The following is a 25,490-nucleotide window of genomic DNA, read 5'->3' as shown; positions in this document are numbered from 1 at the left end:
AGTACCAATACTTACAGCAATGCCATCACGCTTCACATAATGGGCACAGCGGGTTAATGAATTGTGTGTATAGGTAGTCTTATTAATAATAGTACAATACATAATACGAGCGTCTGCTCGTAGCCGTAGACTCCTTTTCCCTAACCTTGCAATACACTAAGCAGTAATTGGTCCATAGTAGCTAACCGACAAAACCGACCGCGCCGAAATATTATTTACATACCCGTTTCATGCAATGATAGCCATGCTCTACTTCTTCGCCTTGGCCTTGGTAGTCGTAGCCTTGGCCTTCGCCCGTCCTCGCTTGGGCTTCTCCTCTTCATCATCATCGTCAGCCGCGACAGCAGCCTTGGTTGTTTTCTTGGTAGCCTTCTTTGCTTTCGGCTTCTTGATGTACTTGTCCTTCTTGAAATCAATATCGTCATCATTCTCATCGGCTTCAGGGGCATCAAGAACTTCGGCGTCATCATCTTCGACGGCCTCCTCCAGATCAGGGACCTCCTTGGGCTGAGCCTTGGGGGCGGTAACGTTGCTGGCCTTCATGAAAGGAACAGGATGGCTCATTGCGTTGTATCTGCGTGAATGGTCAGCCGGATGCTAAAAAGAAATGGGGAAATGGTTTACTTACGTTCTGGTGAAGGCAGCCTTGGTCTTTGTTTCAATCTTCACTTTCTCCCCGTCCATTACCCCAACGCCGAGTTCTTGAACAACGTCAAAATCTTCTCGAGTCAAGAAGTAGCTGTCCATCAGATCAATAACTGGTCCTACAGCGTCGTTGTTTTGGCTTTGGAGTCGTCCGACAAGCTGTGACCAGAGAATAGGCAGATACTGCTGGCGAATCTCGTTATGATCACCAGAAGATCTGAGACGCATGTGAGAATGAACTTCTCGAAGCGATCTGCCGAGTCTTCCGTACTTGCTGTTGTTGCCGAGCCAGGATGTAAAGTTCGAGCCCAACAGTTGGCCCGAAATAAAGCTGGCTGGGCGAACCGTACTGAACACGGCATGTGTGGGCATGAGGCTCCATTGCTGTTGAGGTCCGTGGATCATGCGATCCACCAAATCACCATCACTGATACTCTCTGCCGCATTGTCGAACAGTTCAAGTGCCTTGAGGTTGTACTCACGTTGGCTGTGTCCTTTGCCGCTGATAGCCATGGGCTTTGTTCGGAGATAGTTCTCTTGGATCATGAGATAACTGAATTCATGGTCGTTGAAGTAAAGTTCAATCTTATCATTCAGCGTCGCCTTGCTCGCAGGAGCGAAAAGACCGCCAGCCAGCATCTTCTGGCAGATATCCCAAGGCTTGAGGATAACATGTTTCTCCCAGGCCTTCGACATGGCCTTGCTCTGGTCAAAGTCCATGCTAGTCTGATCCAACTTTGCTGTAGAAATCATGTTGATGATTTGTCGAATGTCCTTGTTGCTTCCTTCGATAAGAGCGTCCACTACGGAAGGTGGGAGTTTGAGGCCTTCTCTATGGCAAATTGTCATGATGCGGGATCGGACCTGGTCCACAGTGGGACGGTTGAATCGGAGGTCGAATGTGACATGATCAAAGGGCTTCATCTTGGGCAGCTTTCGTTCGTTACAGATGAGAATCAGAGGAATCTCTGTCTTCTTGCAGAATTTCGCTAGAGCGCCGACACCACCACGATCACCCGCAGACATACCATCAACTTCGTCCATAATGAGAACAATCTTCTTCTTGGTGGCGTCGATATCCTTGCCGTCGCCAGCAAAATATCCAAGAAGTGAAGTGTTGTTCATGACATCACTCACTCCATTCTCAACGAGCTTCTTGCTTCGAGAATCACTGGCGTTACTCTCCAAAACGTCGTACCCTTCCAGTGTCGCTGCTAGGTGGGCAGCAGTTGTCTTGCCAATGCCAGGAGGACCAGAGATGATGATAGCACGCTCACCACCCATTCCATCGGCACCTCGTCGCTGGAAGTTATATTTCTTGTTCTTGGGCCAGTTTCTTAGCCACGACTGGATCTTTTCAACCTGGGATTTGTTGCCACAGATATGGCTGAGCTGTGTTGGTGCATACTTGGACGTCAGCAGCTGCACAGGGGGTGCTGCCGGAGCTCTGGCAGGCGCTCCTCCAGCGGCGGCAGCCTTCTTGGCAGCCTTTGCAGCCTCGGCCTTGCGGGCTTTTTCTTCAGCCTCCATTTCGGCAGCTTGCTTCTTCACCTTGTCTTCTTCGGCTTTTTTCTTCTCTTGGGCCTTCTGAGCCCCTGTGCCACCTCCTCCAAATGCAGGAAGCTTGCGAATCAAGTCGAAAAGTCCGTTCTCATCAATTGTCTTGATGCCATGAGACTGAATTTTTGCCAGCTTGCTTGGACCAGCGTCCTCTCCAAGGACCACGAAACTTGTCTTGCTGCTTGGCTGGCCGACAACTTTACCACCGTATCTCTTGACAAGAGCTTGCCCGTCGTCACGGCTGATAAGTTGCAAGACGCCTGTGAAAACAAAACTGAGGCCAGAGAGACACTCTTCCTCGCCCTCCGGAAGCTCGACTGAGCCAGATGCTGGCTGAGCAGATGCATTACCGCCCCCGAAGGCTTTCTTTTTCCAGTCGAACTTGTTATTAGGATCCTTTGGCGGTGGCGTAGGAGCTCGAACAGTAGCAACACTATCAAGGATATTCTTGATTTCATCGTCTTCTGGCTCATCAGCCTTCTTCGCCCGCGGAGCTTTCGGTTTGGCTGGAGCTTTCGGTTTGGCAGTGGCCTTCTTCTTCGGTGGTGCCTCCTCTTCAGACTCCTCCGAATCTTCAGCAGGAGACTTTCTTTTCTTGCCAGTAGGGGCAGGCTTCACGTCCTCGTGAGAATCATCCTCCTTAACAGCCCGGCGACCTCTGCTAGCTATGCGCTTGGGTTGAGGGAGGACCTCTTCGTCGGACTCATCCTCCTCGTAGTCGTCGTTCTTACGCTTGCTTCGGCCTTTGGCGTCAGCGGCATAGATGTCGCCACTATCTTCATCCCCATCGTCCATGTATGCATCAGAATCTTCGTCGGCCACATTATGTGAGCGAGAGGTCGTGGTTTTTCGTGTAGCAGCGGTTTTGCCGTTCTTCGCTTGTGCTGGGGGCTTCGGAGCTGCAGCCTTTTTTCGGGGACTTGATCGAACAGGGACTTCTGTTTTAGCTGCAGGCTTTTTAGGTGTTGCCGAAGTTGTAGATTTGTTGGCTTTGTCCGAAGCGAAATAGTCGTCGGCGGATATGGACACGCCCTTAGGCTCTTCGTCCCTTTGAAAAGTTAGATAAGAATCAATTGATAGCATTCAAGGCCAAGACAAACTTGATTTTTTTCTTGGGGGCTGGCTTAGCTGCCGTTTTCTTGACTCTATTTCGACGTTAGTGCATGTTGAACCAATACTAGAAGAGAAAACATACTCTACCACCTCGTCATCTTCATCTTCGCTGTCTTCAACAACTTTTCTTCCCTCTATACAGTTGTCAGTATGCTTAGAAACTCAAACGGGCCATAATTGGACTAACTTGTTGCACGCTTGCTCTTGGCCAGCTCCTCGGACTTTCTAGGAGCAGGTTTGGGGGCACTACCACCCTTTGGCCCAAAGAAAGAGCGAATGTCGGAAGGCATTTTTTTGTCGTGATAATGGTTACCTCAATACTGATCAAGGAAGACCATTGACACTTTTTTATGCCTTTCGCTGATGTTGCCTGGGTGAGAAGTGGTTGCGTGAATCCTAGGCAATCAGGAGCAGCCTAGAACTTCGAGTCTAGTGACGTGCACGTTAGCTCCTTCCCAGACGCGAAGCTGACGCGCAGTGCGTGACTGCCAGCTAAAGTGGAAAGTGGTTCGCAGATGTGGGGGCCTTGCATCTAAGGCTGCCACAACAGCCCACCTTCGGCATCGGGGAAGATTTTCTAGAGCTCCGTTGTTCGAGGCAGCTTCAAGCCAACCCCCGATCACCGAGATGAAGCCCACCAGCACGTCAGCATTGCTCAATGCTTTCCAGGGCTTGAGGTTATGTACCTCTTCGCCTTTGAGACAACTTCGTGCGCCCCTCCAACAAACGTCCAAGACGCTGGATGCGACCCGACGACTCCAAAATGTCCGAGCCTTTTCGACGACCTCACCGATGCTGGGCAGCTGGTTGGAACCGAATCTGAACCGAAAGAAGAAGATGGCCAAGGGTCGACCGCGTGTCGCAACGGGTGGTTCTACCAAGGGTACAACGGTGCTGTTTGGCGAATGGGGTCTCCGAATGACGGATCACCACCGAAGAATCAGCGCAAAGCATCTAAAGATGGCCGAGGACACCATTAAAGTGCGACTTCGAGGACAAAAATACCGGCTATATAAGCGAAAGAACTGTAACGTTGGTGTTTACGTCAGCGGTAATGATGTAAGGAAAGCTTCTAGTTCAAGGCAGGACATTTTCTCATGATTTTGCAGATGCGTATGGGTAAGGGTAAGGGTTCTTTTGACCATTGGGCCACCCGAATTTCTGTTAGCCAAATTTTGTTCGAGATCCGAGGAAAACTTCACGAGCAGGTTGTGAGGGATGCCTTCCGCTTGGCTGGAAACAAGCTGCCTGGTAAATAGCCTGCAACCTTGTATGAGGAATCTAACTAATAATTTCCAGGCCAGTGGGAATTTGTAAAGAGGGGAGATGCTCCAATGGTAGGAATCACCAAGTTGGATGGTGTTACTCTGGAAGAGTTGAAGAGACCTCGACGACACATTGCTCCCGTAGAGCTGCTGGAGGCTTCCAAGACCACAACAGAGACACTTATTGGAAGCACATCTGAGGCTTCCCGCAACCCTTAGAGGGCCAAAATGATGAAATGAACGCCTTGTATATTATAGAGGTGTAGAACTACGGCTGTTACTTGTACGAATACCATTCAGGATCTTTTAATCGACTTGCAACTAGATGAGGCAACTCGATGAGACAACGTGCACATCTAACAAACTAGTAAAATACGGCATGTACGTGCGTTCAGTCCCATTGTCACAAACGTCGTAACGAGTGAATAAGCAATTAATTATATGGAGCTCGAACATAAGTAGTTCTCAATCGCACGTCGTTGCCTGCTGAACGGTATCCTGGTCAAGATTGTGCACGGACCATATTCAATTCCAAACTATCGTCCACTTTACGCGACAACGCGTCTTCCCGCAACTTCCAAAAAGCTGTCTTTGCACAATTCTCACCAACACATCAAACAGCTTCCAAAATGGCGCTCATTGTTGATAAGCACCGACCTCGGTCACTCGATGCCCTCACATATCACGATGAGCTATCAGAGCGACTTCGTTCTCTTGTAAGTAAACAAGTTTGCACTACCTGAAAGGGGAATATCGCTAACTAGTGTCCTCTTCAGGCCCAGAACGGTGACTTTCCCCATTTGCTTGTGTACGGCCCTTCAGGTGCTGGCAAGAAGACACGAATCGTCGCTACGCTGAAGGAGCTCTACGGACCTGGTGTGGAGAAGATCAAGATCGATGCACGAGTATTCCAGACGAGCAGCAACCGAAAGCTCGAGTTCAACATCGTCGCCTCCATTTACCATCTCGAGATCACACCATCTGATGTTGGAAACTATGACAGAGTTGTCGTTCAGGACCTTTTAAAGGAGGTAGCCCAAACACAGCAGGTGGATCAGTCAGCCAAGCAGAAGTTCAAGGTCGTGGTCATCAACGAAGCAGACCACCTTACAAGGGACGCCCAAGCAGCTTTGCGACGAACGATGGAGAAGTACTCGCCCAATCTTCGACTGATCCTCTTGGCGAATTCGACTGCCAATATTATTGCTCCGATTCGTTCAAGAACTCTATTGGTCAGAGTGGCGGCCCCTACTCACGAGGAGATATGCAACGTGCTAGCCGTGTCAGCTAAGAAGGAGGGTTGGCCCGTTGTCCCAGGCCTGTACCAGCGAATAGCAGAGGAAAGCGGGCGAAACCTACGACGAGCCTTGCTCATGTATGAAGCCGTCCATGCACAGAAGTAAGTTCACCCAGATTAGTATTGAAAGCATGAGCTGACCCAGAACAGTGAGAAGGTCACAGACAACACACCTATCCCGCCCGCCGATTGGGAAGCCCTCATCGGCCAGATCGCACAGGATATTTATGCGGAACACACACCAGCCAGGATCCTGGAAGTGCGATCGAAGCTCTATGATTTGCTAACACACTGCATCCCTCCAACCACCATTCTCAAGACTTTGGCGTTCAAGCTGATTGCTCTTGTCGATGATGGACTGAAGGGCGAGGTGATTCAGTGGGCGGCGTTTTACGAACATCGTGTCAAGACAGGTACAAAGGTCATCTTCCACCTGGAGGCCTTTGTGGCAAAGTTCATGAGAATTGTCGAGATGTATTTGATGAGCATGGATATGTAATTACTCTAGAGTGTCTTTGGCGTTTAAGGAGGTTCATGTTGCACACACTTACAGGAGTTGCCGGAGATGTACTCTATTAATTCAATCGTACGAAAAGTCTACTTTTAACCATCATGATTTACTACATCATCCTAGATTAAACGTTGTTCGTTTTCAACATGTCATGCGACATATACACGCTAGACAGACACACTTTGACGACACCTTGATTCCCGGTCGTTGATGACAAGACTCTTGCTCTATTCGATCGGTTTTAAGTCAATCTCTTCCATACCTACCTATCAATAATACGTCGTGAAGCCCCAGGATTTGACATTGGAGTCAGGAATGAAAGTGTGGGCTGAGTATGGGGAAGCGGAGCCACATCGAGGAACCGGTACCTGGCTAGAAGCGCATGGAGAAATGGGAGCAACGCTATTGGTTGCTGGTAACTGATTCCCATCTTGGACAGCGTCACAAATCCTCAACGGGCTTGTGTAATATGTGCGTAGGCCAAGCATGATATTTATCAACAGTAGCATTGAGAAGGAATTGATCGATGGCCCTGTATGTTTTACATCTGATCGAACTCACTCGACATTGGCCAAGGTTGGAGGCTTGCCTCTACGATATCAAGATTGTTATTCCTTATCTTGTCATCAATCATCTGAGAAGATAGAGAGTCAGAGGTAGCAGTAGTAGTAAGCTGACTAGACTGTTGTAGTTAGGGCTCTATGGCGAGAATGAGATGTAATCAGCATCCTCATGAAGCCAGAGATCTCCTATAGGTTCTAAGCGTAGCCGCGTCATGGATCATTTTATATATTTAGAAACAACTATTGTGAGAATGCCACACATCAGAGTCTTGTAGGGTAACCTGTTTGCAGATTGAGTTTAAGTCTAGTTTCAGAAACTGACATACCTTTGTCCGAGTTTGTTTGGATGGTTGACTATGTGGTAGATAACAGAGGAATAGCCTCGGGAAACTGTTAATAAGGCCTACCGGCTGGGTGAGAGGAGGAACCAGATTTGAGATCCGCAAATAGGGAGTTGATTAGGTTCGAGGCAAATTATCATGTGCGAAACACTGCAGACAAAGATAAAGTAGCTACTGCGAACGGACAAGTTCCATTCGGTCGAGTACCGAATATGGCGGCCAAGCGGCAGTGTTAGATACAAGCGTGGCTTGAGAAGCATTTGGAGCCACAGCCGTATTCCTGGTCAGTGGCTTCGGTTATTGAAGAAATGTCTTTCTAGCCGACCGTTGGGGCACAGATCAATACTCATGCAACAGGGATAGACTCTGGGGCACAGGCTATAAGTTGAGGATTGACGTGGGGGAAGATGATCATGGAGATGATCTCGCGGGAAGCTAGCGGCGTAGCGGAGAAGTCGCAACACTAATGACTCAAGGAGATATTGAAATTCAAAACTGAAGAGAATGAAATAATGAATAATAGCTGTTTTCTTGAATTCTTAGCCGGAGAACTTGGTAGATATCATACATGGTGAGAGATGCTGGTCTGTTATTTGGAATTCAACTTTTGTTGAGGAAATACAAAAGTTATCGAGACCCTGAAAGCAGGAGGGGCGAGGTTGGACCTTGTAAACCAATGAAGAAGTCCAGATATCAACCCCAAATGCGGGGGACGGGCTGCAGCTGCCATTCTTTAGTACCCATGCAGCCATGAGCTATGACAACAACCATCCCTTCGGTTAACCAGCAGGGTGACTTGGTAGGAGGAGATTAGATCAATACAGGTATTCACTCAATACTGTCATTTATTAGTTATCATGTCATTCAACTTAAGATGAAGGATATGAGTTCATCTACGCACATTATCAACGGTCAAAACTTTGAACAGATATAACTGTCAGTCGTAGCGACTTCGGCTCGTTATCGACAGGGATAGGCCATGCTGCATTGGCGAGATGTAACGCCTCTACCAGTATCCACTGTAGCTATTGCCGGCCAGGCCTTCCAAAAGCTCCACCCCTTCCATTACGACCATCAATCACATAAGATGTTTTTATCAAATCCATCTTCCCACGTTCGGCCCCGTAGCGGCTCCGTCAACTCAGATGCATATTACGTGTTGCAGGTTATCAATAGTTCCCGAGTATTCTCCTTTACCGAATTGTGTCAGTAAGAACGGTTACAATACTTCCAGCTGTCTTGAGATTTCGGACAAAAGATGTATATGCTCAAAGTCCCCAACACGTCATCTGCTGTGATTGACGAGTATTCTGTTGGCCCTGCCACCATACCTATACCCTCGTTTCTTGGCCAGTTTAAATCAGCCTCTAAGGTTGCTGCGAATAGTTTGATCTTCAGTAAGCAAATAGGGGTCGTAGTAAGCATTGAATATGACGCTGAAGCTTTCCCCAGAATTTGGAATTCGTAGTTATTTCTAATTTTTTTAGGTTTGCTCAGGTAGTGCTTCAGTTGGGGAGAGACTTGAGGGTGTCTATTTTGGCACCCAATAGCTACATTATAGTTTCGCTAGCTACTCCAGCATAGGCATTACTTAGCTTGAGCTAGATCAGCATTGTAAACGCAGGAAGTACGGCCGAAGAAAGAGATGTTTTTTAAATTTTCATTTTGTATGTCTGTATGTACCTCTGATGTTGTTTAAAGAGATCCAGGGCAGTATCAACATTCGGAGTATTAGGTTCGGAGGTTATACAGAAGAGCATTCATTCATCAATACATAAGCCCTCGGGTGGAGGGCTTCGGAAGTGCTCCGATAAGGTCTCTATGGGTAAACGGCAGTCAAAGATACTGCCCATTGTATCAAACACATTTCAAAATAATGCTAGAATTAAATTGTTGCAAATTAGCAATTCCAACCGATACATTGACAGATTTGCATTGGCGACGTCATATCGCATCTTATTGTCAAGCATGGTGTCTCTTTTCTCACGGACAGATGCCGTGTCTTGTTAACAAATTGGCCACTTTGAATGCCGAGAATCTAATTTGAACATTTCAAGTGACGATCCAAAACCCATCTCGATTGAGTTGCACTGTTGAGTGTGTGTCGCTAGGTCGCTACTGGCTATTCGGGACATGGCTCGGGGGAAAGGATCACGGCAAGACCCCCCCGGTTCGCCGGCCGCAGCTCGGGTTTGCTCCAGTTGGTGCAGGTACCAGTTACCAGTGACAGTAGAAGGAAAGCGACAACGGCCAAGCCTTCCAATAATGATGGACCCATTTGCCATAAAGAAGCTCCTCCCCGCCAGATTGGACCTCATCAAACCTCTTGCTCGACCTCAACTATAACTCTAGCTCTTTCCCCTACTCAAGACCTAACCAAACATATCCTCCTGTCTTTCTCCATTATCTCCAATTTCTCCCACAACTCTAAGCCATTCAATTCGACTGTACGACCTCTGTGCCCTCTGAAACAGCAACACCAAAAGCTGCAAGTACTGCCTTACAAGCAGTTCTGACAAGCTCTACGGTTACGCTACCCCGCGTTGATAGACGTCGCATTACAGGCGCAAACGTCCAACGGAAATACAGAAGAAGAAGAAACTCTAAAAATAACCACAAACAATTACAAACACAATGGCGACCACTGTCGAGCACTCCCAAGTGCATCATGAGCTCAAGGCTTCGACTCCCGAGTCCATCCCCAAGAGTGCAATTCCTGCCGCTGTTGCCTCTCCCGTTCCCGCTCCCGCAGCCATTGGAACTACCTCATTGAAGAGTGAAGAAACTCAAGCTCCTGCCAAAGATACAAAAGGCCCTGTAGTTGCCGAAGCACATCTCGTTGATACATACCGTAAGCTCACGCGACCCGCTACGCTTCTTGCGGAATCCATTGCTAACATTGTACTTAGACCCTCCTCAGCGCATGTTTGCTAGTATGTTCCCACCCCTTTATACTCTGTTAAGATGGAACTATTTTATTTGTCTTTACATCTTCGACTGGACCCTGACTTGTGGTTCTTTTCTCATTTCATCCCCATCGTGCTCTGTTTACATGGATTGTGCTAACCTTGTAATCCGGCAGAACATCCCCACCGGCCCCACCTTGCCAGTAAGTGATCCCGGTATCCGCATCGGAGCCCAGCCGATACTAATCCACTCCGATAGACCTCGAGGAGTATAAGCGACTCTACAAGGAATCTATCACACAACCCGAAAAGTTCTGGGCTGAGCGCGCACGCGAACTCATCTCCTGGGACCGCGACTTCGAGACTACCCGAAGTGGTTCCCTTTTGAATGCCGACGTTTCCTACTTCAACGAGGGCCGCCTGAACGCCTCATACAACTGTGTCGACCGTCATGCTTTCAAGGACCCCGATCGTGTTGCCATCATTTACGAAGCTGATGAGCCCAGCGAGGGACGCAATGTTACTTATGGCGAGCTCCTCCGAGAGGTCTCTCGAACTGCTTGGGTTCTCAAGCAAATGGGCGTCCGCAAGGGTGATACTGTTGCTATCTACCTGCCCATGATTCCTGAAGCCATCATCGCACTCATGGCCTGTGTTCGTATTGGCGCAGTTCACTCAGTCATCTTTGCTGGTTTCTCCTCGGACTCCCTACGCGATCGTGTTGTCGATGCTGGTTGCAAAGTTGTCATCACAACTGACGAAGGCAAGCGAGGCGGCAAGTTGATTGGCACCAAGAAGATTGTTGATGATGCTCTCAAGCAGTGTCCTGCTGTCGAGAATGTCCTTGTCTATAAGCGCACAGGCTCAGAGATCCCCTGGACCAGTGGTCGTGACTTCTGGTGGCATGAGGAGGTGGAGAAGTGGCCCAACTACTTCCCTCCTGAGCCCGTCGCTTCTGAAGACCCTCTATTCCTTCTCTATACCTCTGGTTCCACTGGCAAGCCCAAGGGTGTTTTGCATACGACAGCCGGATATCTCCTTGGTGCTGCCATGACTGGCAAGTATGTCTTTGATATCCATGAGGGTGATAGATACTTTTGTGGTGGTGATGTTGGCTGGATCACCGGACACACTTATGTCGTTTACGCTCCTCTAATGCTCGGTGTATCCACTGTCGTCTTTGAGGGCACACCCGCCTACCCCAACTTCTCGCGATACTGGGACATCATCGAGAAACACAACGTTACCCAGTTTTACGTCGCTCCCACTGCTCTGAGACTGCTGAAGCGTGCTGGCGATGAGCATGTCCGGGGAAAGTTCGCCCATCTTCGGGTACTAGGCTCTGTCGGTGAACCTATCGCTGCCGAGATCTGGAAATGGTACTTTGAGGTTATTGGAAAGGAGGAGTGCCACATTGTTGATGTAAGTCCCTGATCAGATTGACGAAACGTGATGGATACTAACACAAGTGCAGACATACTGGCAAACCGAATCGGGCTCTCATGTTATCACCCCCCTGGCTGGAATTACTCCAACCAAGCCCGGCAGTTGCTCGCTGCCTTTCTTCGGTGTCGAGCCCGCCCTTATCGATCCTGTTTCTGGGGAAGAGATTCACGGAAACGACGTCGAGGGTGTCCTGACATTTAAGCAGTCTTGGCCCAGCATGGCTCGTACTGTCTGGGGAGCTCATAACCGGTATAAGGAGACTTACCTTGACGTCTACAAGGGTTACTACTTTACTGGAGATGGCGCTGCCCGTGACCACGAGGGCTTCTACTGGATTCGAGGTCGTGTCGATGATGTTGTCAACGTCAGTGGTCATCGTCTGTCAACTGCTGAGATCGAAGCAGCGTTATTGGAACACCATGCCGTTGCTGATGCAGCCGTCGTCGGTATTTCTGATGAGCTTACCGGTCAGGCTGTCAACGCATTCGTTGATCTCGAGAAAAACGCTGAGGCAACCGATGCTCTGCGCAAGGAACTGATTGTTCAAGTACGCAAGAGCATTGGACCTTTTGCCGCACCCAAGGCCGTATACATTGTGCCGGATATGCCTAAGACGCGAAGTGGCAAGATTATGCGACGAGTGTTGAGAAAGATTGTTGCTGGCGAAGAAGACCAGCTTGGAGATATCACTACTGTAAGTCCCCATGAAGCATTGACGCGAAAGTGGAATGGATAGCTAACACAACTTGCAGTTATCCGATCCTTCTGTTGTGGACAAGATCATCAAAGCTGTTCATGATGCCAAGCGCAAATGAGAAATTTATGGATAACAAAATAAGGGACATGATGCATATTATCTAGTGGAGTTATATATATCATTACATATCATGGATACAATGAAAGTGGGAAAGGGGGCAAGTTTGAGATTGGAACAAACTTTCGCGTGGTGTTTTGGATTTGGTGTCGGGATCAGCCACGACCTGAGAGAGGATGGATATTGGTGGCTCGGGACCGTTTTATGAGTTTGATTTATGAGCATTACGATTTTGGTTGCATCCATACATAATCTTTGGTTTGAGACAACAATGAAAGTTTAATGACGGTACATCGCCTATCTGATCAAAGACTGGTGACCTATAGGGTATCATACAAAGATCTGAGCTTGCCCTGGAGGCAGACGAGTCTCGATGAATGACGAAGAAATGTCTCATTTGCACCAGCCATTAAGAGACGCGTGTGCGATAGTTCTGTGTCAGTGGGATATCGGGTGGGATAAAGAATCACCATATACAAAAAGCACGTTGTTTTGACAGCGGCGGCTTAGATTTAAACTTTAGTATTTTTAGGTTCACCGCGTGGAACAACAGAAGGTTGGCTTAGAAATCCAGACTGCGGTACATACAGAGACAACAACGCTTCGGAGTTATTAGTGATTGATAAGGTAAATCCCGATGTTGAACGAGCGCCAACAGATGGTTCCACCAGCGCTAAGTTGTTAGTTAACCACATAGAAGTCGTCATCATTTTAGAGATGCTTGGCATGGAAAAGAAATGTCTGAGGCTGTGTCGAAGAGATTTAGGCGAATACTTGCACAGAGTGATATCTAGTCAGCTTATGTTGATGAATCAACATTTATGGTAGGTATGGTAACACAGAGATTGTAAACAAACAAACGATCCTTTCCAGCCACTTTGAACTTGACAGACAGAAATCGAGGTTGAACAGTCAAAGGCAGTCCTCCTGAGCCTACCCTATGCATAGACTATAAATATCAAGTCGTCAATGCCAAGAAGATAGTCGATCCAAATGTGCACAAGTGGGGTGTCTATTAAAATAGCTGGACAAAAAGATACGAGAGGTGAAACATAGACGAGAGGACCTTTTATTCGACTCGATCGGATATCGGATATGCCGGACAGGCTTGGAGTCCTTTTGGCTGGGAGGCAGCCAGGTGATGAATGTACATGTGCTCCATAGTATTCTGTACAGATAGAAGTGGGATATTTTCATTGCCAAGTCAGATTTGCATCCTGTAAAGATGGAGTTTTGCAGTTCTGATTCATCGTTTAGTGAGCGTCAAGAGTCAAAGCCTTGTAGGAGTCGCCTTTTGCCAATCGTTAGGGAGGCTATGCCGTGTGAGAACCGCGCGGCCTTTGGAGTATGATTGGATGGCCAAGACAGTTGGTTGTCCGTCCAGCATCCACACCCCGACCTCTAGCAACCTTGGCAGCACCAAGCCCGTTGGAAAAGTCCCTAGTTCCTCCTCCACTCCCCCCAGTGAGACTAAACCTCCGCCACACTACTGTCCTGTCTACTCGCTACTCCGTATTCTACTCGCTGTTTTTGCCCGTTGTATTATTCAAACTCAATGCCGATGATCATTAGTCCCGAATAGTCAATATTCTTCTTTTCTTTCTCCTTACTTCTTCTCTTGTATTTACTATACCCTAGTACTTATTTGTTCTTTTTGTTCTATTACTACCAAAAGACCCTGAGCTCCTTCTCCACATTCTTCTGTTCCCCTTGACTGTTGGTACTGTTAATAAGTCCTGTCACCGGGCGTCATCTTTCTCGGCCACTCCGCCTGGTCATCTGCGTCTCACCTTGATTATCTTGGACTTTACCTCCTACAACTTCCTTTACTCGACATTCGACTCGATTTACTTGAATCACCGTTGCTGCATGGCCTTGCAATAATACGACTCTCAATCGGCGCGTCGCCTTTTCACTTCAGGACCGTTTGAGGTCCAACAAACCACCATGGTATCGTTACGGTCTATCGCGACCGCCATTGCGGGTGTCGCCTTGTTCTTCGAGACCTCACTGGGTACGTTGATATGCGTTATTGACTTTGTTCGGCACTCTAACCTTGTCTGCACCAACAGCAAGCTCCGTAAAGCGCAACGCCGTTAACTATATTTCACTGATCGACGAGCCCGTTATTAACACGCCGTCTCATCAAATCCGTGCCGATTCGCATTTCAATCTTTTATTCTCACTACACAACAAACAGCAAAAGATTCGCCTTGAGCTCGAACCGAACCATGATATTTTGCCCGAGAATTTCGCCATTACTCACATCAGGGGCGACGGTTCTGTGAAATCTGTCGAGACGATAAAGCGAGAGGAAGACAAGGTATTCAAAGGTTCCGTCTTTATCGAACGGATAGGAAGAGAGGGATGGACAAAGGCTGGTTGGGCAAGAATCACGATTCATCGCGATGGCAAAGACCCTATTTTCGAGGGTACTCTTCGAATCGACGGAAACCACCACCATATTCACACCGGCACCAACTTCCAGCAAGTCCGACACGAAGAAGACCCCGTATTGGCAATCACGGAAGACAGCGACGAAGTTATGGTAGTCTGGCGCGACTCTGATATCATTTCTTTTCATTCTGAGGAATTAAAGAAGCGGGAGGCTTCGGCTGCGCTGTGCAACTCCGACACTTTAGGTTTCAACAGCAAGTTTCATGAACTCGAGAATTTTGATACGTTTGGCGTCTCAAACTCTAAATCTCTATTCGGACGACAAACTATCGACACCGGTAACGACGGTAGCAGTGTTGATCTCGAGTCGACAATCGGCTCTGTGGGCGGCTGCCCGACTAGCCGAAGGGTAGCTCTCCTGGGCATTGCGACAGATTGTGGATACACTTCGACTTTCAACTCTACCGAGGCATTAAGAAAGAGTGTTATTAGAATGGTCAACGATGCCTCTCAGGTTTATGAGAGCTCTTTTAACATTACCTTGGGTATCCAGAACCTCACTATCAGTGATGGATCTTGCCCTGGTAGCCCTTCAGACACGGCTCCTTGGAACCAAAAGTGCTCCAATGATGTCGACCTGTCCGACCGTCTGAACTTATTCTCTGCTTGGCGTGGCAAGAATGCTGATAGCAACGCATACTGGACACTCCTGAGCACATGTAACACAGACTCTGCCGTTGGTCTTGCCTGGCTGGGTCAGCTCTGTCGTCCTGGTGCTGCAGCCAACGCCAACAGCGGAGGCCGAAACGAAACCGTTGCTGGAGCAAACGTCGTCGTTCGAACATCGGCAGAGTGGCAGGTTTTTGCCCACGAGACAGGCCACACCTTTGGTGCTGTCCACGATTGCACTTCTAGTGCCTGTCCGGTCTCTTCAAACGCCCAGGCATGCTGTCCCTTGAGCAAGAGCTCGTGCGACGCCAAGGGTGATTTCATCATGAACCCTTCGTCCAGGCCCGGTATTAGTGAATTCTCCCCCTGCAGTATTGGAAACATTTGCTCAGGCTTCAGACGAAATGTCAACAGTGAGTGCTTGACTGAAAACAGAAACGTCAAAACCATCTCGGGCCAGCAGTGCGGTAACGGAATCGTCGAAGAAGGCGAGGACTGCGATTGTGGTGGCGAGGAAAGCTGTGGTAATAACCCCTGCTGTGACGCGAAGACGTGTAAATTCAAGGGCAATGCTGAGTGCGATAACTCCAACGAGGAGTGTTGTACCGAGGGATGCAAGTTTGCTTCTTCAGGAACTGTCTGCCGATCAAGCACTGGCCCCTGCGATCCTGAGGAGAAGTGCACAGGAAAGGACGCGACATGCCCCAAGGACTCACACAGTGATGATGGCGATGACTGCGGCGACGGACTTCAATGCGCTTCTGGCCAGTGTACATCGCGAGATGAGCAGTGCCGAGCCAACTACCAGAACACGACATCATCATCGCACGTCAAGGCTTGTACTAACAGCTGCCTTTTGTCTTGCCAGACTTCTGGAGATGGCTTCTGTGTGCAGCGAAATCAGAACTTCCTCGATGGCACGCCTTGTGGTGGCGGTGGAGGCAAATGCCAGAACGGAAACTGCGAGGGTGCTTCAACATGGAAAGAGATTGAGAACTGGTTCAAGAACAATAAGAACATCGCACTCCCTGTGGGAATTGTTCTTGCCGCTCTCCTCCTCTTGGCCGTGTCTTGCTGCTGCTTCAGCTGTATTCGCCGTCGCATCGCCCGTCGCAAGGCTTCAAAGCGGCCAGCCATGAGCGCCTGGCCAGGATATCCTCCTCCTCCTCCAGTTCCTGGTAGCCAACAACAAGGCGGATACCAGTACGCGCCCATTGGTAACAACAATGGATGGCAACAGCAGCGGACTCGCAGTATGAGATATGCTTAGTTTTCTTTATTTTCCTTGTACAGAGCGACGAATTCTACCACTCTGATACAGCATTTGTCGGCGTTCTACTCGGGCATATTTATTTGGCCATTGTATTTTCTCTTTAAGTGACTTTTTGTCAAGGACATTGGATTGTGGTCACTGCATATGTATCGATTTAACATTGTTTTTAAACGGTGGATCAGCGGATTTTGGACATACAAGGTGGTGGTGGGTGCAGTAAACGGATAAAATGCACACAGACAGACACATATACATCCATACATACAAATGTTGTGTGTATGTTAGATTTAGCACGTCTATAACGACCATTAGAAGGAGGCAAAATATCCCTGTTTTTTTTTCTTTCTCAATTTTGGTGTTGCTATTAACTGAAAGTGATTGTATAAAGAGACTTGATTCGTTTTCATTTATAGCCTCCTGATGTAATATTTCAACTATTGGGGCTTCAGTATGTTTTTGAGCCCGATCGTGTGCTGGACCAGATTTAAAAAATTGTAGTTGGACAAGCGTTCTAGATATGTGAATGACCATTTACCTGGAATGCCATTATCCATGGCCATGTGAGCATCGCATCCGCCTCACCATCATCGACAGGGGTGTTACTACACTATCGATTAACCCGATCGCTTACTCGCCGTTTCGTGTTCCGAGTTGAAGACGTAGAAGGAGATGCGTCCTCATGCTTTTCATTATCGAAGCCGCACAGTTGACGCATAAACCGAAGGCGTTGTCCAGCGATGCTCTGTAATATTCTCTTCAGCTGACTTTCTTGTATGCACTGGGAGACAAACTTACGTCGCCGGTGGCTTGCGCGTGAGCCATGAGTGCTTCTGGATTGTCAAGCACAAACATGGCTTCTCCTCTCCTTTCCCTCTCCGTATGTGATTCCGTAACGGCACTATTATTTATCAGTATGAGTCGCTCGGTCGTGTGAGATTGACTGTAACGTACTACCCTCCGAGCCGTAGAGGCTCAGACTCGCTTGTGTCGCTGTCTTCGACGTAGGGGTTCTTCCCGCGGGCTTGCTTATCGCGCATTTCGCTCGTCCATTCTGAAGAGCTCTTGTTATGTGAGTGTTGTGTTTTGGGTGTTGAAGAAGCCATGGTTGTGTGATGTGAAAGAGATGAAGTTGATCAAGTTATTTTCCGCTAGTCAAGAGAGAGAGAAAGAGAGATGGGTATAGTATAAACGGGAGAGGCGGTATGATAAGATATGGGGCTGATAGTTGCTACAATAATAGAAAAGTGACAGATTATAGATTTCGAGTCATTCAATCAGATCCGGAACGAAGCAAACAAGGTGGGATAGAATATATAGTAACTTATACAGGCAGGCAAGGAAGAAGGAACCTTGAAAATCAACAGGCCCCTCTCTCTCTCTCTCTCTCTCCTCTCTCCCCTTCAAAGCGGGGCTGTCTTTTTGTTTAACAAACTTGGTTATTTTTCAACTTTAACTTAGAAGAGGCAGAGAGGAAAGAGAGAAAGAAAGCAACATAGAAAAGGAAACCAAAGCTAATGCAGGTTAATATGCAAATGCACATGGCCTCGAAGGGAAATAGGAATAAAAAAAATGGCGAACTTTGTGGGGATATACATGTCCGATAGCAAACTAACTGGGAGCCGACGACCTCTCTTTTCTTTTTTTCTTTCTCTCTTCTCGAGAAAAACAAAGACATTCAACGGCATTGACTCGACCATGCCGTAAGATCTTAGTTGATTTACTAACTAACTACATGTTCATCGATGGCGATGAAGTGAGATATGACAAAGTTGTGCAATTGGACATTATACGTGATCGCAAGACAAAGACAGCATAAGCAATAAAAAGGTCACCTCGAAAAAGGACAAGGACTTGTTTATGCATGATGCACCTAAACTATGTACAGCTGAGACTGAGACACGCGAGGCGAACGAATAAAACGGGCGTCGTGGCCGTGTCTTAACCGAAACCCTTTGTCTCCAATCATGGCCTGACTACTGAGTAAGATCTACGAGTGGCTGCTCAATTCAGATGGCTACATGATTTTAGTCTAGGTTCTTCTTCTCTCTTTCCCTCTTTTGTGTCTGGGTGTTGTGCTGAGCCTCAAGTGATCTAGACTGCCTGCATTAGAGCTGAGAACCGGAGATCGTTCCGTCCCAACTTGCATGACATTCAGACCAAATCGTCTTGATGCTTGAATGATTATTGGATATGTCTAACGTCTCTTGTACGACCATTAAGTTGATATTTCGGAGACACCTCCGATTCTTATCCGCCAATCGCATCTCTGACACCATAGCTAAGTACTGCAGCAACTTCTATCTAAACCATCCCGACAGTTCCTAGCATGATTAACAGTACCTTGTTTTAGGACCGGATCCAGGTTGAGTACATCCGGCGGGGTAGTGTTGAATCTTATTCGTCCATCTCTAATATAAAGTCCCCGGTGACAGGCAAGTACCTGGCGTATGAAGGATCTCAATGTGACCTCGCCGAAGAGAATACCACCTTGCAGCAGAACATCACCATGTGGTCTTCATCTTAAAACAGGCCACAGACTCTCGCATTGGATATCTTGTATTGAAGCTGCTGCTATTGGTATTGTCGGCTTGGCTGGAACCAACCTGAACTCCGTAATATGTCAAAGCAAAACCCCCCTCCCCCCTTCGTGTTTTTCTGCGCCAGTTCATCATCCCGATTGGTATATATCGTACAAATGTCGCAAAGGAACTCTTCCACCAAAACAGTAGTAGCCATGAGGGGAATTGAACGTGGCACCCCCACGCATCCATAACGCTCAAACCGAATCGCAACCTCCAGAACTTCCCGATGTGTATCTCGCCTCCCTTGAAACCCAGGATCCAAGACAACAAAGAAAAAAAAGGCAAGGCCATTAAAGCCATATCATTTGTACTCCTATATCCTCTATGCGTGCTCCTTCATCGACAAAGACTTGGTATGTGAGAGGTGCTCAGATTTTGTTGTGTATGTGCCAATCAAAGAGCTTGTTGTTCAACTCCGTAGCCAGCCGGTCGTCGTTCGTCGTCGTGATATACAAGAAACAGGTGTCGCGAACGTAGCAATTTCGTGTGGCTGGTTGCTTCAACCAGGCCCAAGTGAAAATAATATTATGAGTTTCCGCGCATCCCATTTTGTGGTGCAGCCGCGCCGCTGCATTTCTCAGTTGTGACTGAGTAAATATTGCTGCATGCAGGCGTCCGCATCGTATCCTCCATCATACGTTGAAAGTCTCTTTTGAGTAACACAGACTTTCCACGTTGAGCTAATTTGATCCATTATCATCTGCGAAAGTTAATAATAGCAAGCTGATGAAATGTTAGTACATGCTTGGCAATTTTGGAGTAACGGAGAAACTTACTCTACTATTAGAACCATAAGCCAGCTTCTGGCCATCGGCATCCCAGCACAAGCAGTGCTCATCTTCCTCGTCGGCATCTGTGTTAGCCTTGGGGCTAAGCCAGCCAGGGTGCACTGGTCTACTCCAGCTTGCTCGAGGAACGGCGTGGCTTCCAACTTTCCAAATCAAGACCTGCATCGACGTTGCGCCTGCGATAAAAGCGCCATCCGGAGTGAAGGCGAGTTTCATGATCGGGGAGTCCATGGTCAAAAAGCACTTTGGTTTGCTCTTGGGCATTCGAGCGTTCCAAATCAGTATAGCACAGTCGTCTCCTCCAGTTGCGATCAGTCGTTCGTCCTCAGCTCCTTGGATATTCTCGGGAATAGGTTGCCACTGCATCGTAGTGATGGCGCCTTGGTGTGCTGAGATAGACCTTCGCTGTCCAACTTCGTCCCATAGCTAAATCAGTCAGCATCTCTGTTCGACAAGTGAGCAAGGTAAAAGTCTCACATCTAGTATGCCCTTGTCGCTAGACGTAGCAGCCAGCCTTGATCGTGCATCAAAAAGCACTTGAGTAAAACTATCGTCCTCCTTGGTCTCAAATTTTCTGGCTTGAACTATTGTTGTATCCGTACATTGTAGGCATATCATTAAGTCACCACCGCACAGCAAGAACTCTGCATCGCCAGTCCAGACAGCATCAAGGGGCGTAGCCGCGATGTCATGATCAGAAAGGAGATATGACAGAGAGTTTCCAGCGGGAGGGTAGTGCACGGTGACAAGGGCGCCACCCTTGTCCGGCGAGATGGCGAGCAGTGCGGTATTGATGGGGTTCCATGAGAGTTTGATAATAGGTGGTTCCGATACTTCCATAGACTGTAGATGGGCGCCCTCGGCTGACCATACATTGATCGAAGCCTGGTTTTTCGAATCCGTGGCCACTGCGATAGCAGCACCATCTGCGGTCCACGACAGGGCTGTGACTGTCGTATCGCGGGGTACGTCACGGTCAAGTAGGGAATGGCCTTGAGGTGACACGTGATCTTGTCCTGGTTCAACAGGGCCCGCACGCGCGATACTCCAAACACGGGCTAGCGCATCTGTGCCAGCAGCCGCGAGGATAGACGGGTCTCTTGGGTTCCACTCGCACTGCAAAAGGATGGGAGCGTTGTCAGGTCCAGAAGGTGAAGATGGCGATGGCGTAGTTCCCCGACCTTGGCCTTCATTTTGGTCGTCCATCAAGCGAATAAATGTCGTTTCTGGAGCCAGCTCCTCGACCTTATCAACTTGTGTTCCCTGTTCAGGTCCGTCAGTTTGCACCATTGGCTCTGGTGCCTGCTCACCCTCCAGAGGCGAAGGATATGCGTGATTGTCGGGTTGATTGTCAATTTCCATAGGTGTTGTCACGGAGGCCGGTGCTGCTGTTGTCGCGGCTCCTGTTCCTGCTCCTGTTGTTGATGTCATTGGAGCTGATGCTGGCACCGGTGCTGCTGCCGGTGCATCGGCGCCATTTTCCAAACCATTGCTTAACCGTTGCCGCTTCGTCACAGGCGATCCATTCGATATTTGCTGAGGTCGTTTCCTTGATATCTCCTCGTCAATAACTTCCTCCCCTTCAGCGTCTTCTTCCTCGTCCTCCTCGATTCTGCCCTGTGGATGCGCGTCTAAAGGTCCAAAAATGCCGAAACGCAACGCTTCGGCCTCTTCCGCTGAAGCATCCTGAGGCAGCTGCATGTAGCGAATCATATCAGCCTCTGACCATTTTGGAAGTTTGGCCTTATCAAAAAACACAGCCCAACTCAACTTAACTCGGTGGTGGGGGTACATCTGCTGAGGCGAAACTCTCATCGCATCCGAGGAATTCCATAGTGACTTACCAGTTTCTGTGCATGCTCACGCTCCAGCGCGTAGTATTGAAGGCCGCGATTGATGACTGAAACCAATGCGTGGCTCTTGACGTGACGCGCAAAGGCGAATTCTCTGTGAGGCTGTTTAACGTGCCACTCCTTTTGGAACTTTGCGGCAGTCTCTCGGTAATCTGCGAAGAAAGTGAGGTTAGATTTACCGTGGCGCTAATGATCGCGCAGAAGTGCTACATACTGCCTTCGAGAAGGAATCTGTAGACGAGAAATATATGATCAGCGCAAAGTTCAGTGAGTGCAAAAGCCGCAGTTGAGTAGAACCGGTGCGGCGGTTGGGAAGCCAGGGACGTAGAGTGCGGCGGTAATGACGAACCTCCAAACAAGAAAGTTGACTCTGTCCGAGTCGAGGAATTCCTTAGCGACCATGGTCCAGAGGGCGCCGCAAAAGGCGCAGAGTCGCTAAAGGTCGCAGCAGATGATGTATAACAAAAATTGTAGCACAGGTCACTAAGGCTCTCGAAAGCCAAGCTATTTTGAGGCGCAAGCGGATTATTCGATGTTGTTTTATGAGGGTCGGACCAAGGAAAGGTGAGTAGTGAAGATGCAAAAGACAGATGAAATTCAAGGTTCCAGTTGGGGCGGTGGTGAAGTGGGTACGTACCTTTAGCCCGTAGTGGTGGTCCATTGCCAATTGGGTTGGATCTCTCCTCTGTTGCACGTCTGCCGCCCCTGTAAGCGACTCCCGTCCCAGCCCAGCAACGCAGTGCACCGCACCGCAGCCCACTGCAGCCCGAGATTCAATCAATGCTCCTCGCTGGCTTCTACGGTACTGTCTAAGGTACAGGCACCAGCCCGGTTAGGCTAGCCAGACTAGCACAGGATCAGGTCGTTCTGGTTGTGGCTCTCCCCGTTTCTGCTAGCTCGAATCAGTTGGGGTGATGCAAGGATGGATTGGATGGAAGGGTACCTTGTCGAGGTACCCTTAAAACGCCAAGAATAAAGCGACATTGCTTGCGCACGAGCTACGGGTCCTTTACGGGGAGCTAGGCACGGGGCTGACTGGGGGGGTTTTTGGTTTTGGAGGTACGTCCATGACCATTCGTTGGTTTGTTTGATCATTCGTTCAATCCACGAATGGATGGCCAGAACTTGCATCGCTACAAATCAAGGTTGGTGACAGAGTAGAACTCGTCATATGCGCAATCCCGATGCCTGGTTCCTCGTCAGACACCAGAGTGGTCGTTGACAGCCCTAGGTACAAAAAAACACCAGATGAGCCCGCCCTCAAGACACATTGACTGGCAGGGAGCTAACTAACCCACTGAACGGCGGGTTTGAAATGGACATGGCGCTAGCGGACGCCAAGTCGAAGCCTCGAAGCATGGAAAAACAGAGAGAACTGGGCCTTCCATCGGTACAAGTTGTCGTTTTTTCTTCGACTGTGGTCATCGTCTGAATATCACAGTGGGTGCGCCCTTCAAATGTATCGGTACTTTGAGATAGTTGGAATGGCCACCAATCGACATGTCGTGGACCTGCGGGCAAGCAGGGGTTCGGCGTGAGGATTTGGAGGTCCTTGAACCCGTTTGGGCCATGCATTGCGGATATTGAATGATGGGCGAATGCAACCTCTAATATTAGGGACTGTCGAAATAAACAGCATCCAGCGCCAGCACCAGCACCAACACCAATACCACCCCCCAGCTGATAGCGCAGTGCAGTGCCACCTTAGAATCAACGGTAGATTTGCCTGCCTGCCTGTCGTGGGTTGGTCGGTCGGCGATTCCATGGTCGCTTGCTAGGTTAGGTTTGTCTTCTTCAACAGAGGCGTCCTTCTGTAATGACAAGGTTTGGAAGATCATGCCCCTTGTTGGAGATGGTGACAGTGACTCAGGGTGAAGAGGTGGGTTTATCGATCCAGCGACGAAGAATCGATAATGAAGGAATATCGCTTCTTTTGTTTCTGTCGTAAACTCTCCTTTCGTTGTTCTCTGTCTGTCCTGTCTTCCCTCCTTTCGAAGAAATGGAGCAAGAAATGTTACCGCTCGTCATCGTTAGATTATGTACGCCCCTGCCGCTGCGAGTGTGATGGTGTTCCGTCAATGTTTTCCCCCCCAGTTTGTGCATGAGGCTTCTTGAATTGCCGACCAATCATGACTGACTAACTGTCTTAGTCACTGCTAGTCCGCGTCAAATGCCATGCCATGCTTCCCTCCAGGGCTCGGGCTGATGCATTCGCCTTTCCTCCCAAAAATCTGAGACGGATGCAGATCGGCCACGACAGGGGTCGTGTTCAAGCCTGTGCACCTTTGATCAAAGTACTGGTACTTGAACATGTGTTGGGTTTCCTTTCCGTCCCCCGCCCATCCCTTAACACACGCTTTACCTTTCTTCAACCCCCTGCTGCGCTCACTCCATTTCGAGGTCGTAATGTCACAATGGACCAAGGAACCGAGTCCAAATCCAAGTCCAAGTCCAATTTGGGCTGAGAGAATTTGCGTCGTCTTGAATTTGGACGTGACAGAAATAAATAAATAAGGATCCATCGCAAACCCTTGGGGCGACAGCCTCTATCACTAGGCACTGTCTGTCTCTACGTCAATCAGCCACTACCGTCAAGACAACTCAATCCTCAGTCTGGGGAGGCGATGGATGGTTCAAGACAAGCCAGCCCACAATCGAAAAGAAAGACCCACCAAAAACACCGCCCCGGCATGCTTGCCTGGCTCCCACAGCTCCGGACGGACAAAGACAAGGATGTGACACCCAATGTCATCCAGTCCCGGTCGCCGGTCTGAGCAATCCAAATCAATCAATCTCTGCGTGACATGACATGCACAACTCATTGCGTTCACCGATAGCCGCCAGCCAAGTTGGCAGAGAAAGATAGCAATGCAGACCAAGGTTGCAAAAGGCAACAGGGCTGTCCACGGATAGAGCACTGCCTGGGCATCACAGGGTTCGTTCACGATTTGTTGGTTTCATTGCTTACTTGCTGGGTTGACAGCGTCATCTCTATACAGTACAGCACTGATAAGCTGTGCGACTGCTTCAGACCCCTCGCAACGCACCATCTCGTGTGACAACGACAGAAACTCTAGCCAGCGGTTGCCTACAGAATGCAAACCTGCACCCGCTCAGTTTATCGTAAAAAGTGCTTGCAGAAGTCTCGCCCATTATTACGTGGCAACATGTACTTTTAGCTCATTCAAATGGACCGCCAAGGAGAGTCCACACAGCCGTGCCGCCCTTGTCCCAAGACTTGAACCACCAAGCTTTTAGCGACCAAGTTAGAACAGATTGTTGATTCCAGTGATGTGGTTTCAACGTCCACCAAGACAATGCGACTTGAGAAGCACCATCACGGTCATTCCATGACACTAAAGTTGTGCGGGCTGGTAGGATACAGCATACAACGCCCCCCAACACGTTGCGCCAAAAACGCGCTGATGCACGTCTTGCTTTCCACCCACGCAGCCCACGACAAACCT

General features: G+C 48.7%; 7 protein-coding genes across 7 annotated transcripts; 4 read left to right on the top strand and 3 right to left on the bottom strand.

Moving 5' to 3' along the window:
* Positions 1-61: 61 nt before the first annotated feature.
* On the bottom strand, positions 62-3,769 carry EDB82DRAFT_493215 (replication factor RFC1 C terminal domain-containing protein). The gene is made up of 5 exons (XM_025733098.2): positions 3,506-3,769; positions 3,401-3,452; positions 3,306-3,350; positions 629-3,253; positions 62-574 (listed from the first exon to the last, which is right to left on the bottom strand). Exons 1-5 carry the CDS (start codon positions 3,606-3,608, stop codon positions 250-252), a joined length of 3,150 nt encoding a protein of 1,049 aa, XP_025587683.1. The 5' UTR covers positions 3,609-3,769; the 3' UTR covers positions 62-249.
* Positions 3,770-3,945: 176 nt separating this feature from the next.
* Positions 3,946-4,802, top strand: EDB82DRAFT_544173 (mitochondrial 54S ribosomal protein uL16m; the record flags this gene model as incomplete). The annotated part of the gene is made up of 3 exons (XM_025733109.1): positions 3,946-4,377; positions 4,428-4,569; positions 4,618-4,802. The coding sequence occupies 3 exons, from the start codon at positions 3,946-3,948 to the stop codon at positions 4,800-4,802; spliced, it is 759 nt and encodes a 252-aa protein (XP_025587684.1).
* A 357-nt stretch (positions 4,803-5,159) lies between these two features.
* On the top strand, positions 5,160-6,516 carry EDB82DRAFT_113451 (P-loop containing nucleoside triphosphate hydrolase protein). The gene is made up of 3 exons (XM_025733120.2): positions 5,160-5,299; positions 5,360-5,982; positions 6,031-6,516. Exons 1-3 carry the CDS (start codon positions 5,213-5,215, stop codon positions 6,377-6,379), a joined length of 1,059 nt encoding a protein of 352 aa, XP_025587685.1. The 5' UTR covers positions 5,160-5,212; the 3' UTR covers positions 6,380-6,516.
* A 3,255-nt stretch (positions 6,517-9,771) lies between these two features.
* On the top strand, positions 9,772-12,481 carry EDB82DRAFT_113373 (uncharacterized protein). Its single transcript, XM_025733131.2, has 6 exons — positions 9,772-10,146; positions 10,205-10,228; positions 10,378-10,404; positions 10,461-11,623; positions 11,676-12,341; positions 12,400-12,481. Exons 1-6 carry the CDS (start codon positions 9,930-9,932, stop codon positions 12,460-12,462), a joined length of 2,160 nt encoding a protein of 719 aa, XP_025587686.1. The 5' UTR covers positions 9,772-9,929; the 3' UTR covers positions 12,463-12,481.
* A 1,927-nt stretch (positions 12,482-14,408) lies between these two features.
* EDB82DRAFT_544170 (Metallo-peptidase family M12-domain-containing protein) lies at positions 14,409-16,797 on the top strand (the record flags this gene model as incomplete). Its single annotated transcript, XM_025733142.1, has 2 exons — positions 14,409-14,475; positions 14,534-16,797. The coding sequence occupies 2 exons, from the start codon at positions 14,409-14,411 to the stop codon at positions 16,795-16,797; spliced, it is 2,331 nt and encodes a 776-aa protein (XP_025587687.1).
* Positions 16,798-17,184: 387 nt separating this feature from the next.
* EDB82DRAFT_113343 (uncharacterized protein) lies at positions 17,185-18,063 on the bottom strand. Its single transcript, XM_065606977.1, has 4 exons — positions 17,752-18,063; positions 17,596-17,698; positions 17,336-17,542; positions 17,185-17,234 (listed from the first exon to the last, which is right to left on the bottom strand). Exons 1-3 carry the CDS (start codon positions 17,901-17,903, stop codon positions 17,408-17,410), a joined length of 390 nt encoding a protein of 129 aa, XP_065465979.1. The 5' UTR covers positions 17,904-18,063; the 3' UTR covers positions 17,185-17,234; positions 17,336-17,407.
* A 1,834-nt stretch (positions 18,064-19,897) lies between these two features.
* On the bottom strand, positions 19,898-22,425 carry EDB82DRAFT_552716 (WD40-repeat-containing domain protein; the record flags this gene model as incomplete). The annotated part of the gene is made up of 4 exons (XM_065609594.1): positions 19,898-20,596; positions 20,648-21,940; positions 22,015-22,209; positions 22,369-22,425. The coding sequence occupies 4 exons, from the start codon at positions 22,423-22,425 to the stop codon at positions 20,117-20,119; spliced, it is 2,025 nt and encodes a 674-aa protein (XP_065465978.1). The 3' UTR covers positions 19,898-20,116.
* Between the last annotated feature and the right edge of the window lie 3,065 nt (positions 22,426-25,490).

This window comes from Fusarium venenatum (assembly GCF_020744135.1).
Source record: "Fusarium venenatum strain MPI-CAGE-CH-0201 chromosome Unknown EDB82scaffold_1, whole genome shotgun sequence".
Lineage (NCBI taxonomy): Eukaryota > Fungi > Ascomycota > Sordariomycetes > Hypocreales > Nectriaceae > Fusarium > Fusarium venenatum.
This window is presented reverse-complemented; position numbering and strand designations above follow the sequence as displayed.

Coding starts and splice junctions, on each gene's coding strand:
- EDB82DRAFT_113451 (XM_025733120.2), top strand. CDS start 5,213: ATGGCGCTCATTGTTGATAAGCACCGACCTCGGTCACTCGATGCCCTC. Junction 5,300..5,359: donor CAGAGCGACTTCGTTCTCTT/GTAAGTAAACAA, acceptor TGTCCTCTTCAG/GCCCAGAACGGTGACTTTCC. Junction 5,983..6,030: donor GAAGCCGTCCATGCACAGAA/GTAAGTTCACCC, acceptor GACCCAGAACAG/TGAGAAGGTCACAGACAACA.
- EDB82DRAFT_113373 (XM_025733131.2), top strand. CDS start 9,930: ATGGCGACCACTGTCGAGCACTCCCAAGTGCATCATGAGCTCAAGGCT. Junction 10,147..10,204: donor ACATCTCGTTGATACATACC/GTAAGCTCACGC, acceptor CATTGTACTTAG/ACCCTCCTCAGCGCATGTTT. Junction 10,405..10,460: donor CCACCGGCCCCACCTTGCCA/GTAAGTGATCCC, acceptor CCACTCCGATAG/ACCTCGAGGAGTATAAGCGA.
- EDB82DRAFT_113343 (XM_065606977.1), bottom strand. CDS start 17,903: ATGGCTTCTTCAACACCCAAAACACAACACTCACATAACAAGAGCTCT. Junction 17,699..17,751: donor CCTCTACGGCTCGGAGGGTA/GTACGTTACAGT, acceptor GATAAATAATAG/TGCCGTTACGGAATCACATA. Junction 17,543..17,595: donor ACGCGCAAGCCACCGGCGAC/GTAAGTTTGTCT, acceptor AGAATATTACAG/AGCATCGCTGGACAACGCCT.
- EDB82DRAFT_493215 (XM_025733098.2), bottom strand. CDS start 3,608: ATGCCTTCCGACATTCGCTCTTTCTTTGGGCCAAAGGGTGGTAGTGCC. Junction 3,453..3,505: donor CAAGAGCAAGCGTGCAACAA/GTTAGTCCAATT, acceptor ACAACTGTATAG/AGGGAAGAAAAGTTGTTGAA. Junction 3,351..3,400: donor GAAGATGACGAGGTGGTAGA/GTATGTTTTCTC, acceptor ACGTCGAAATAG/AGTCAAGAAAACGGCAGCTA.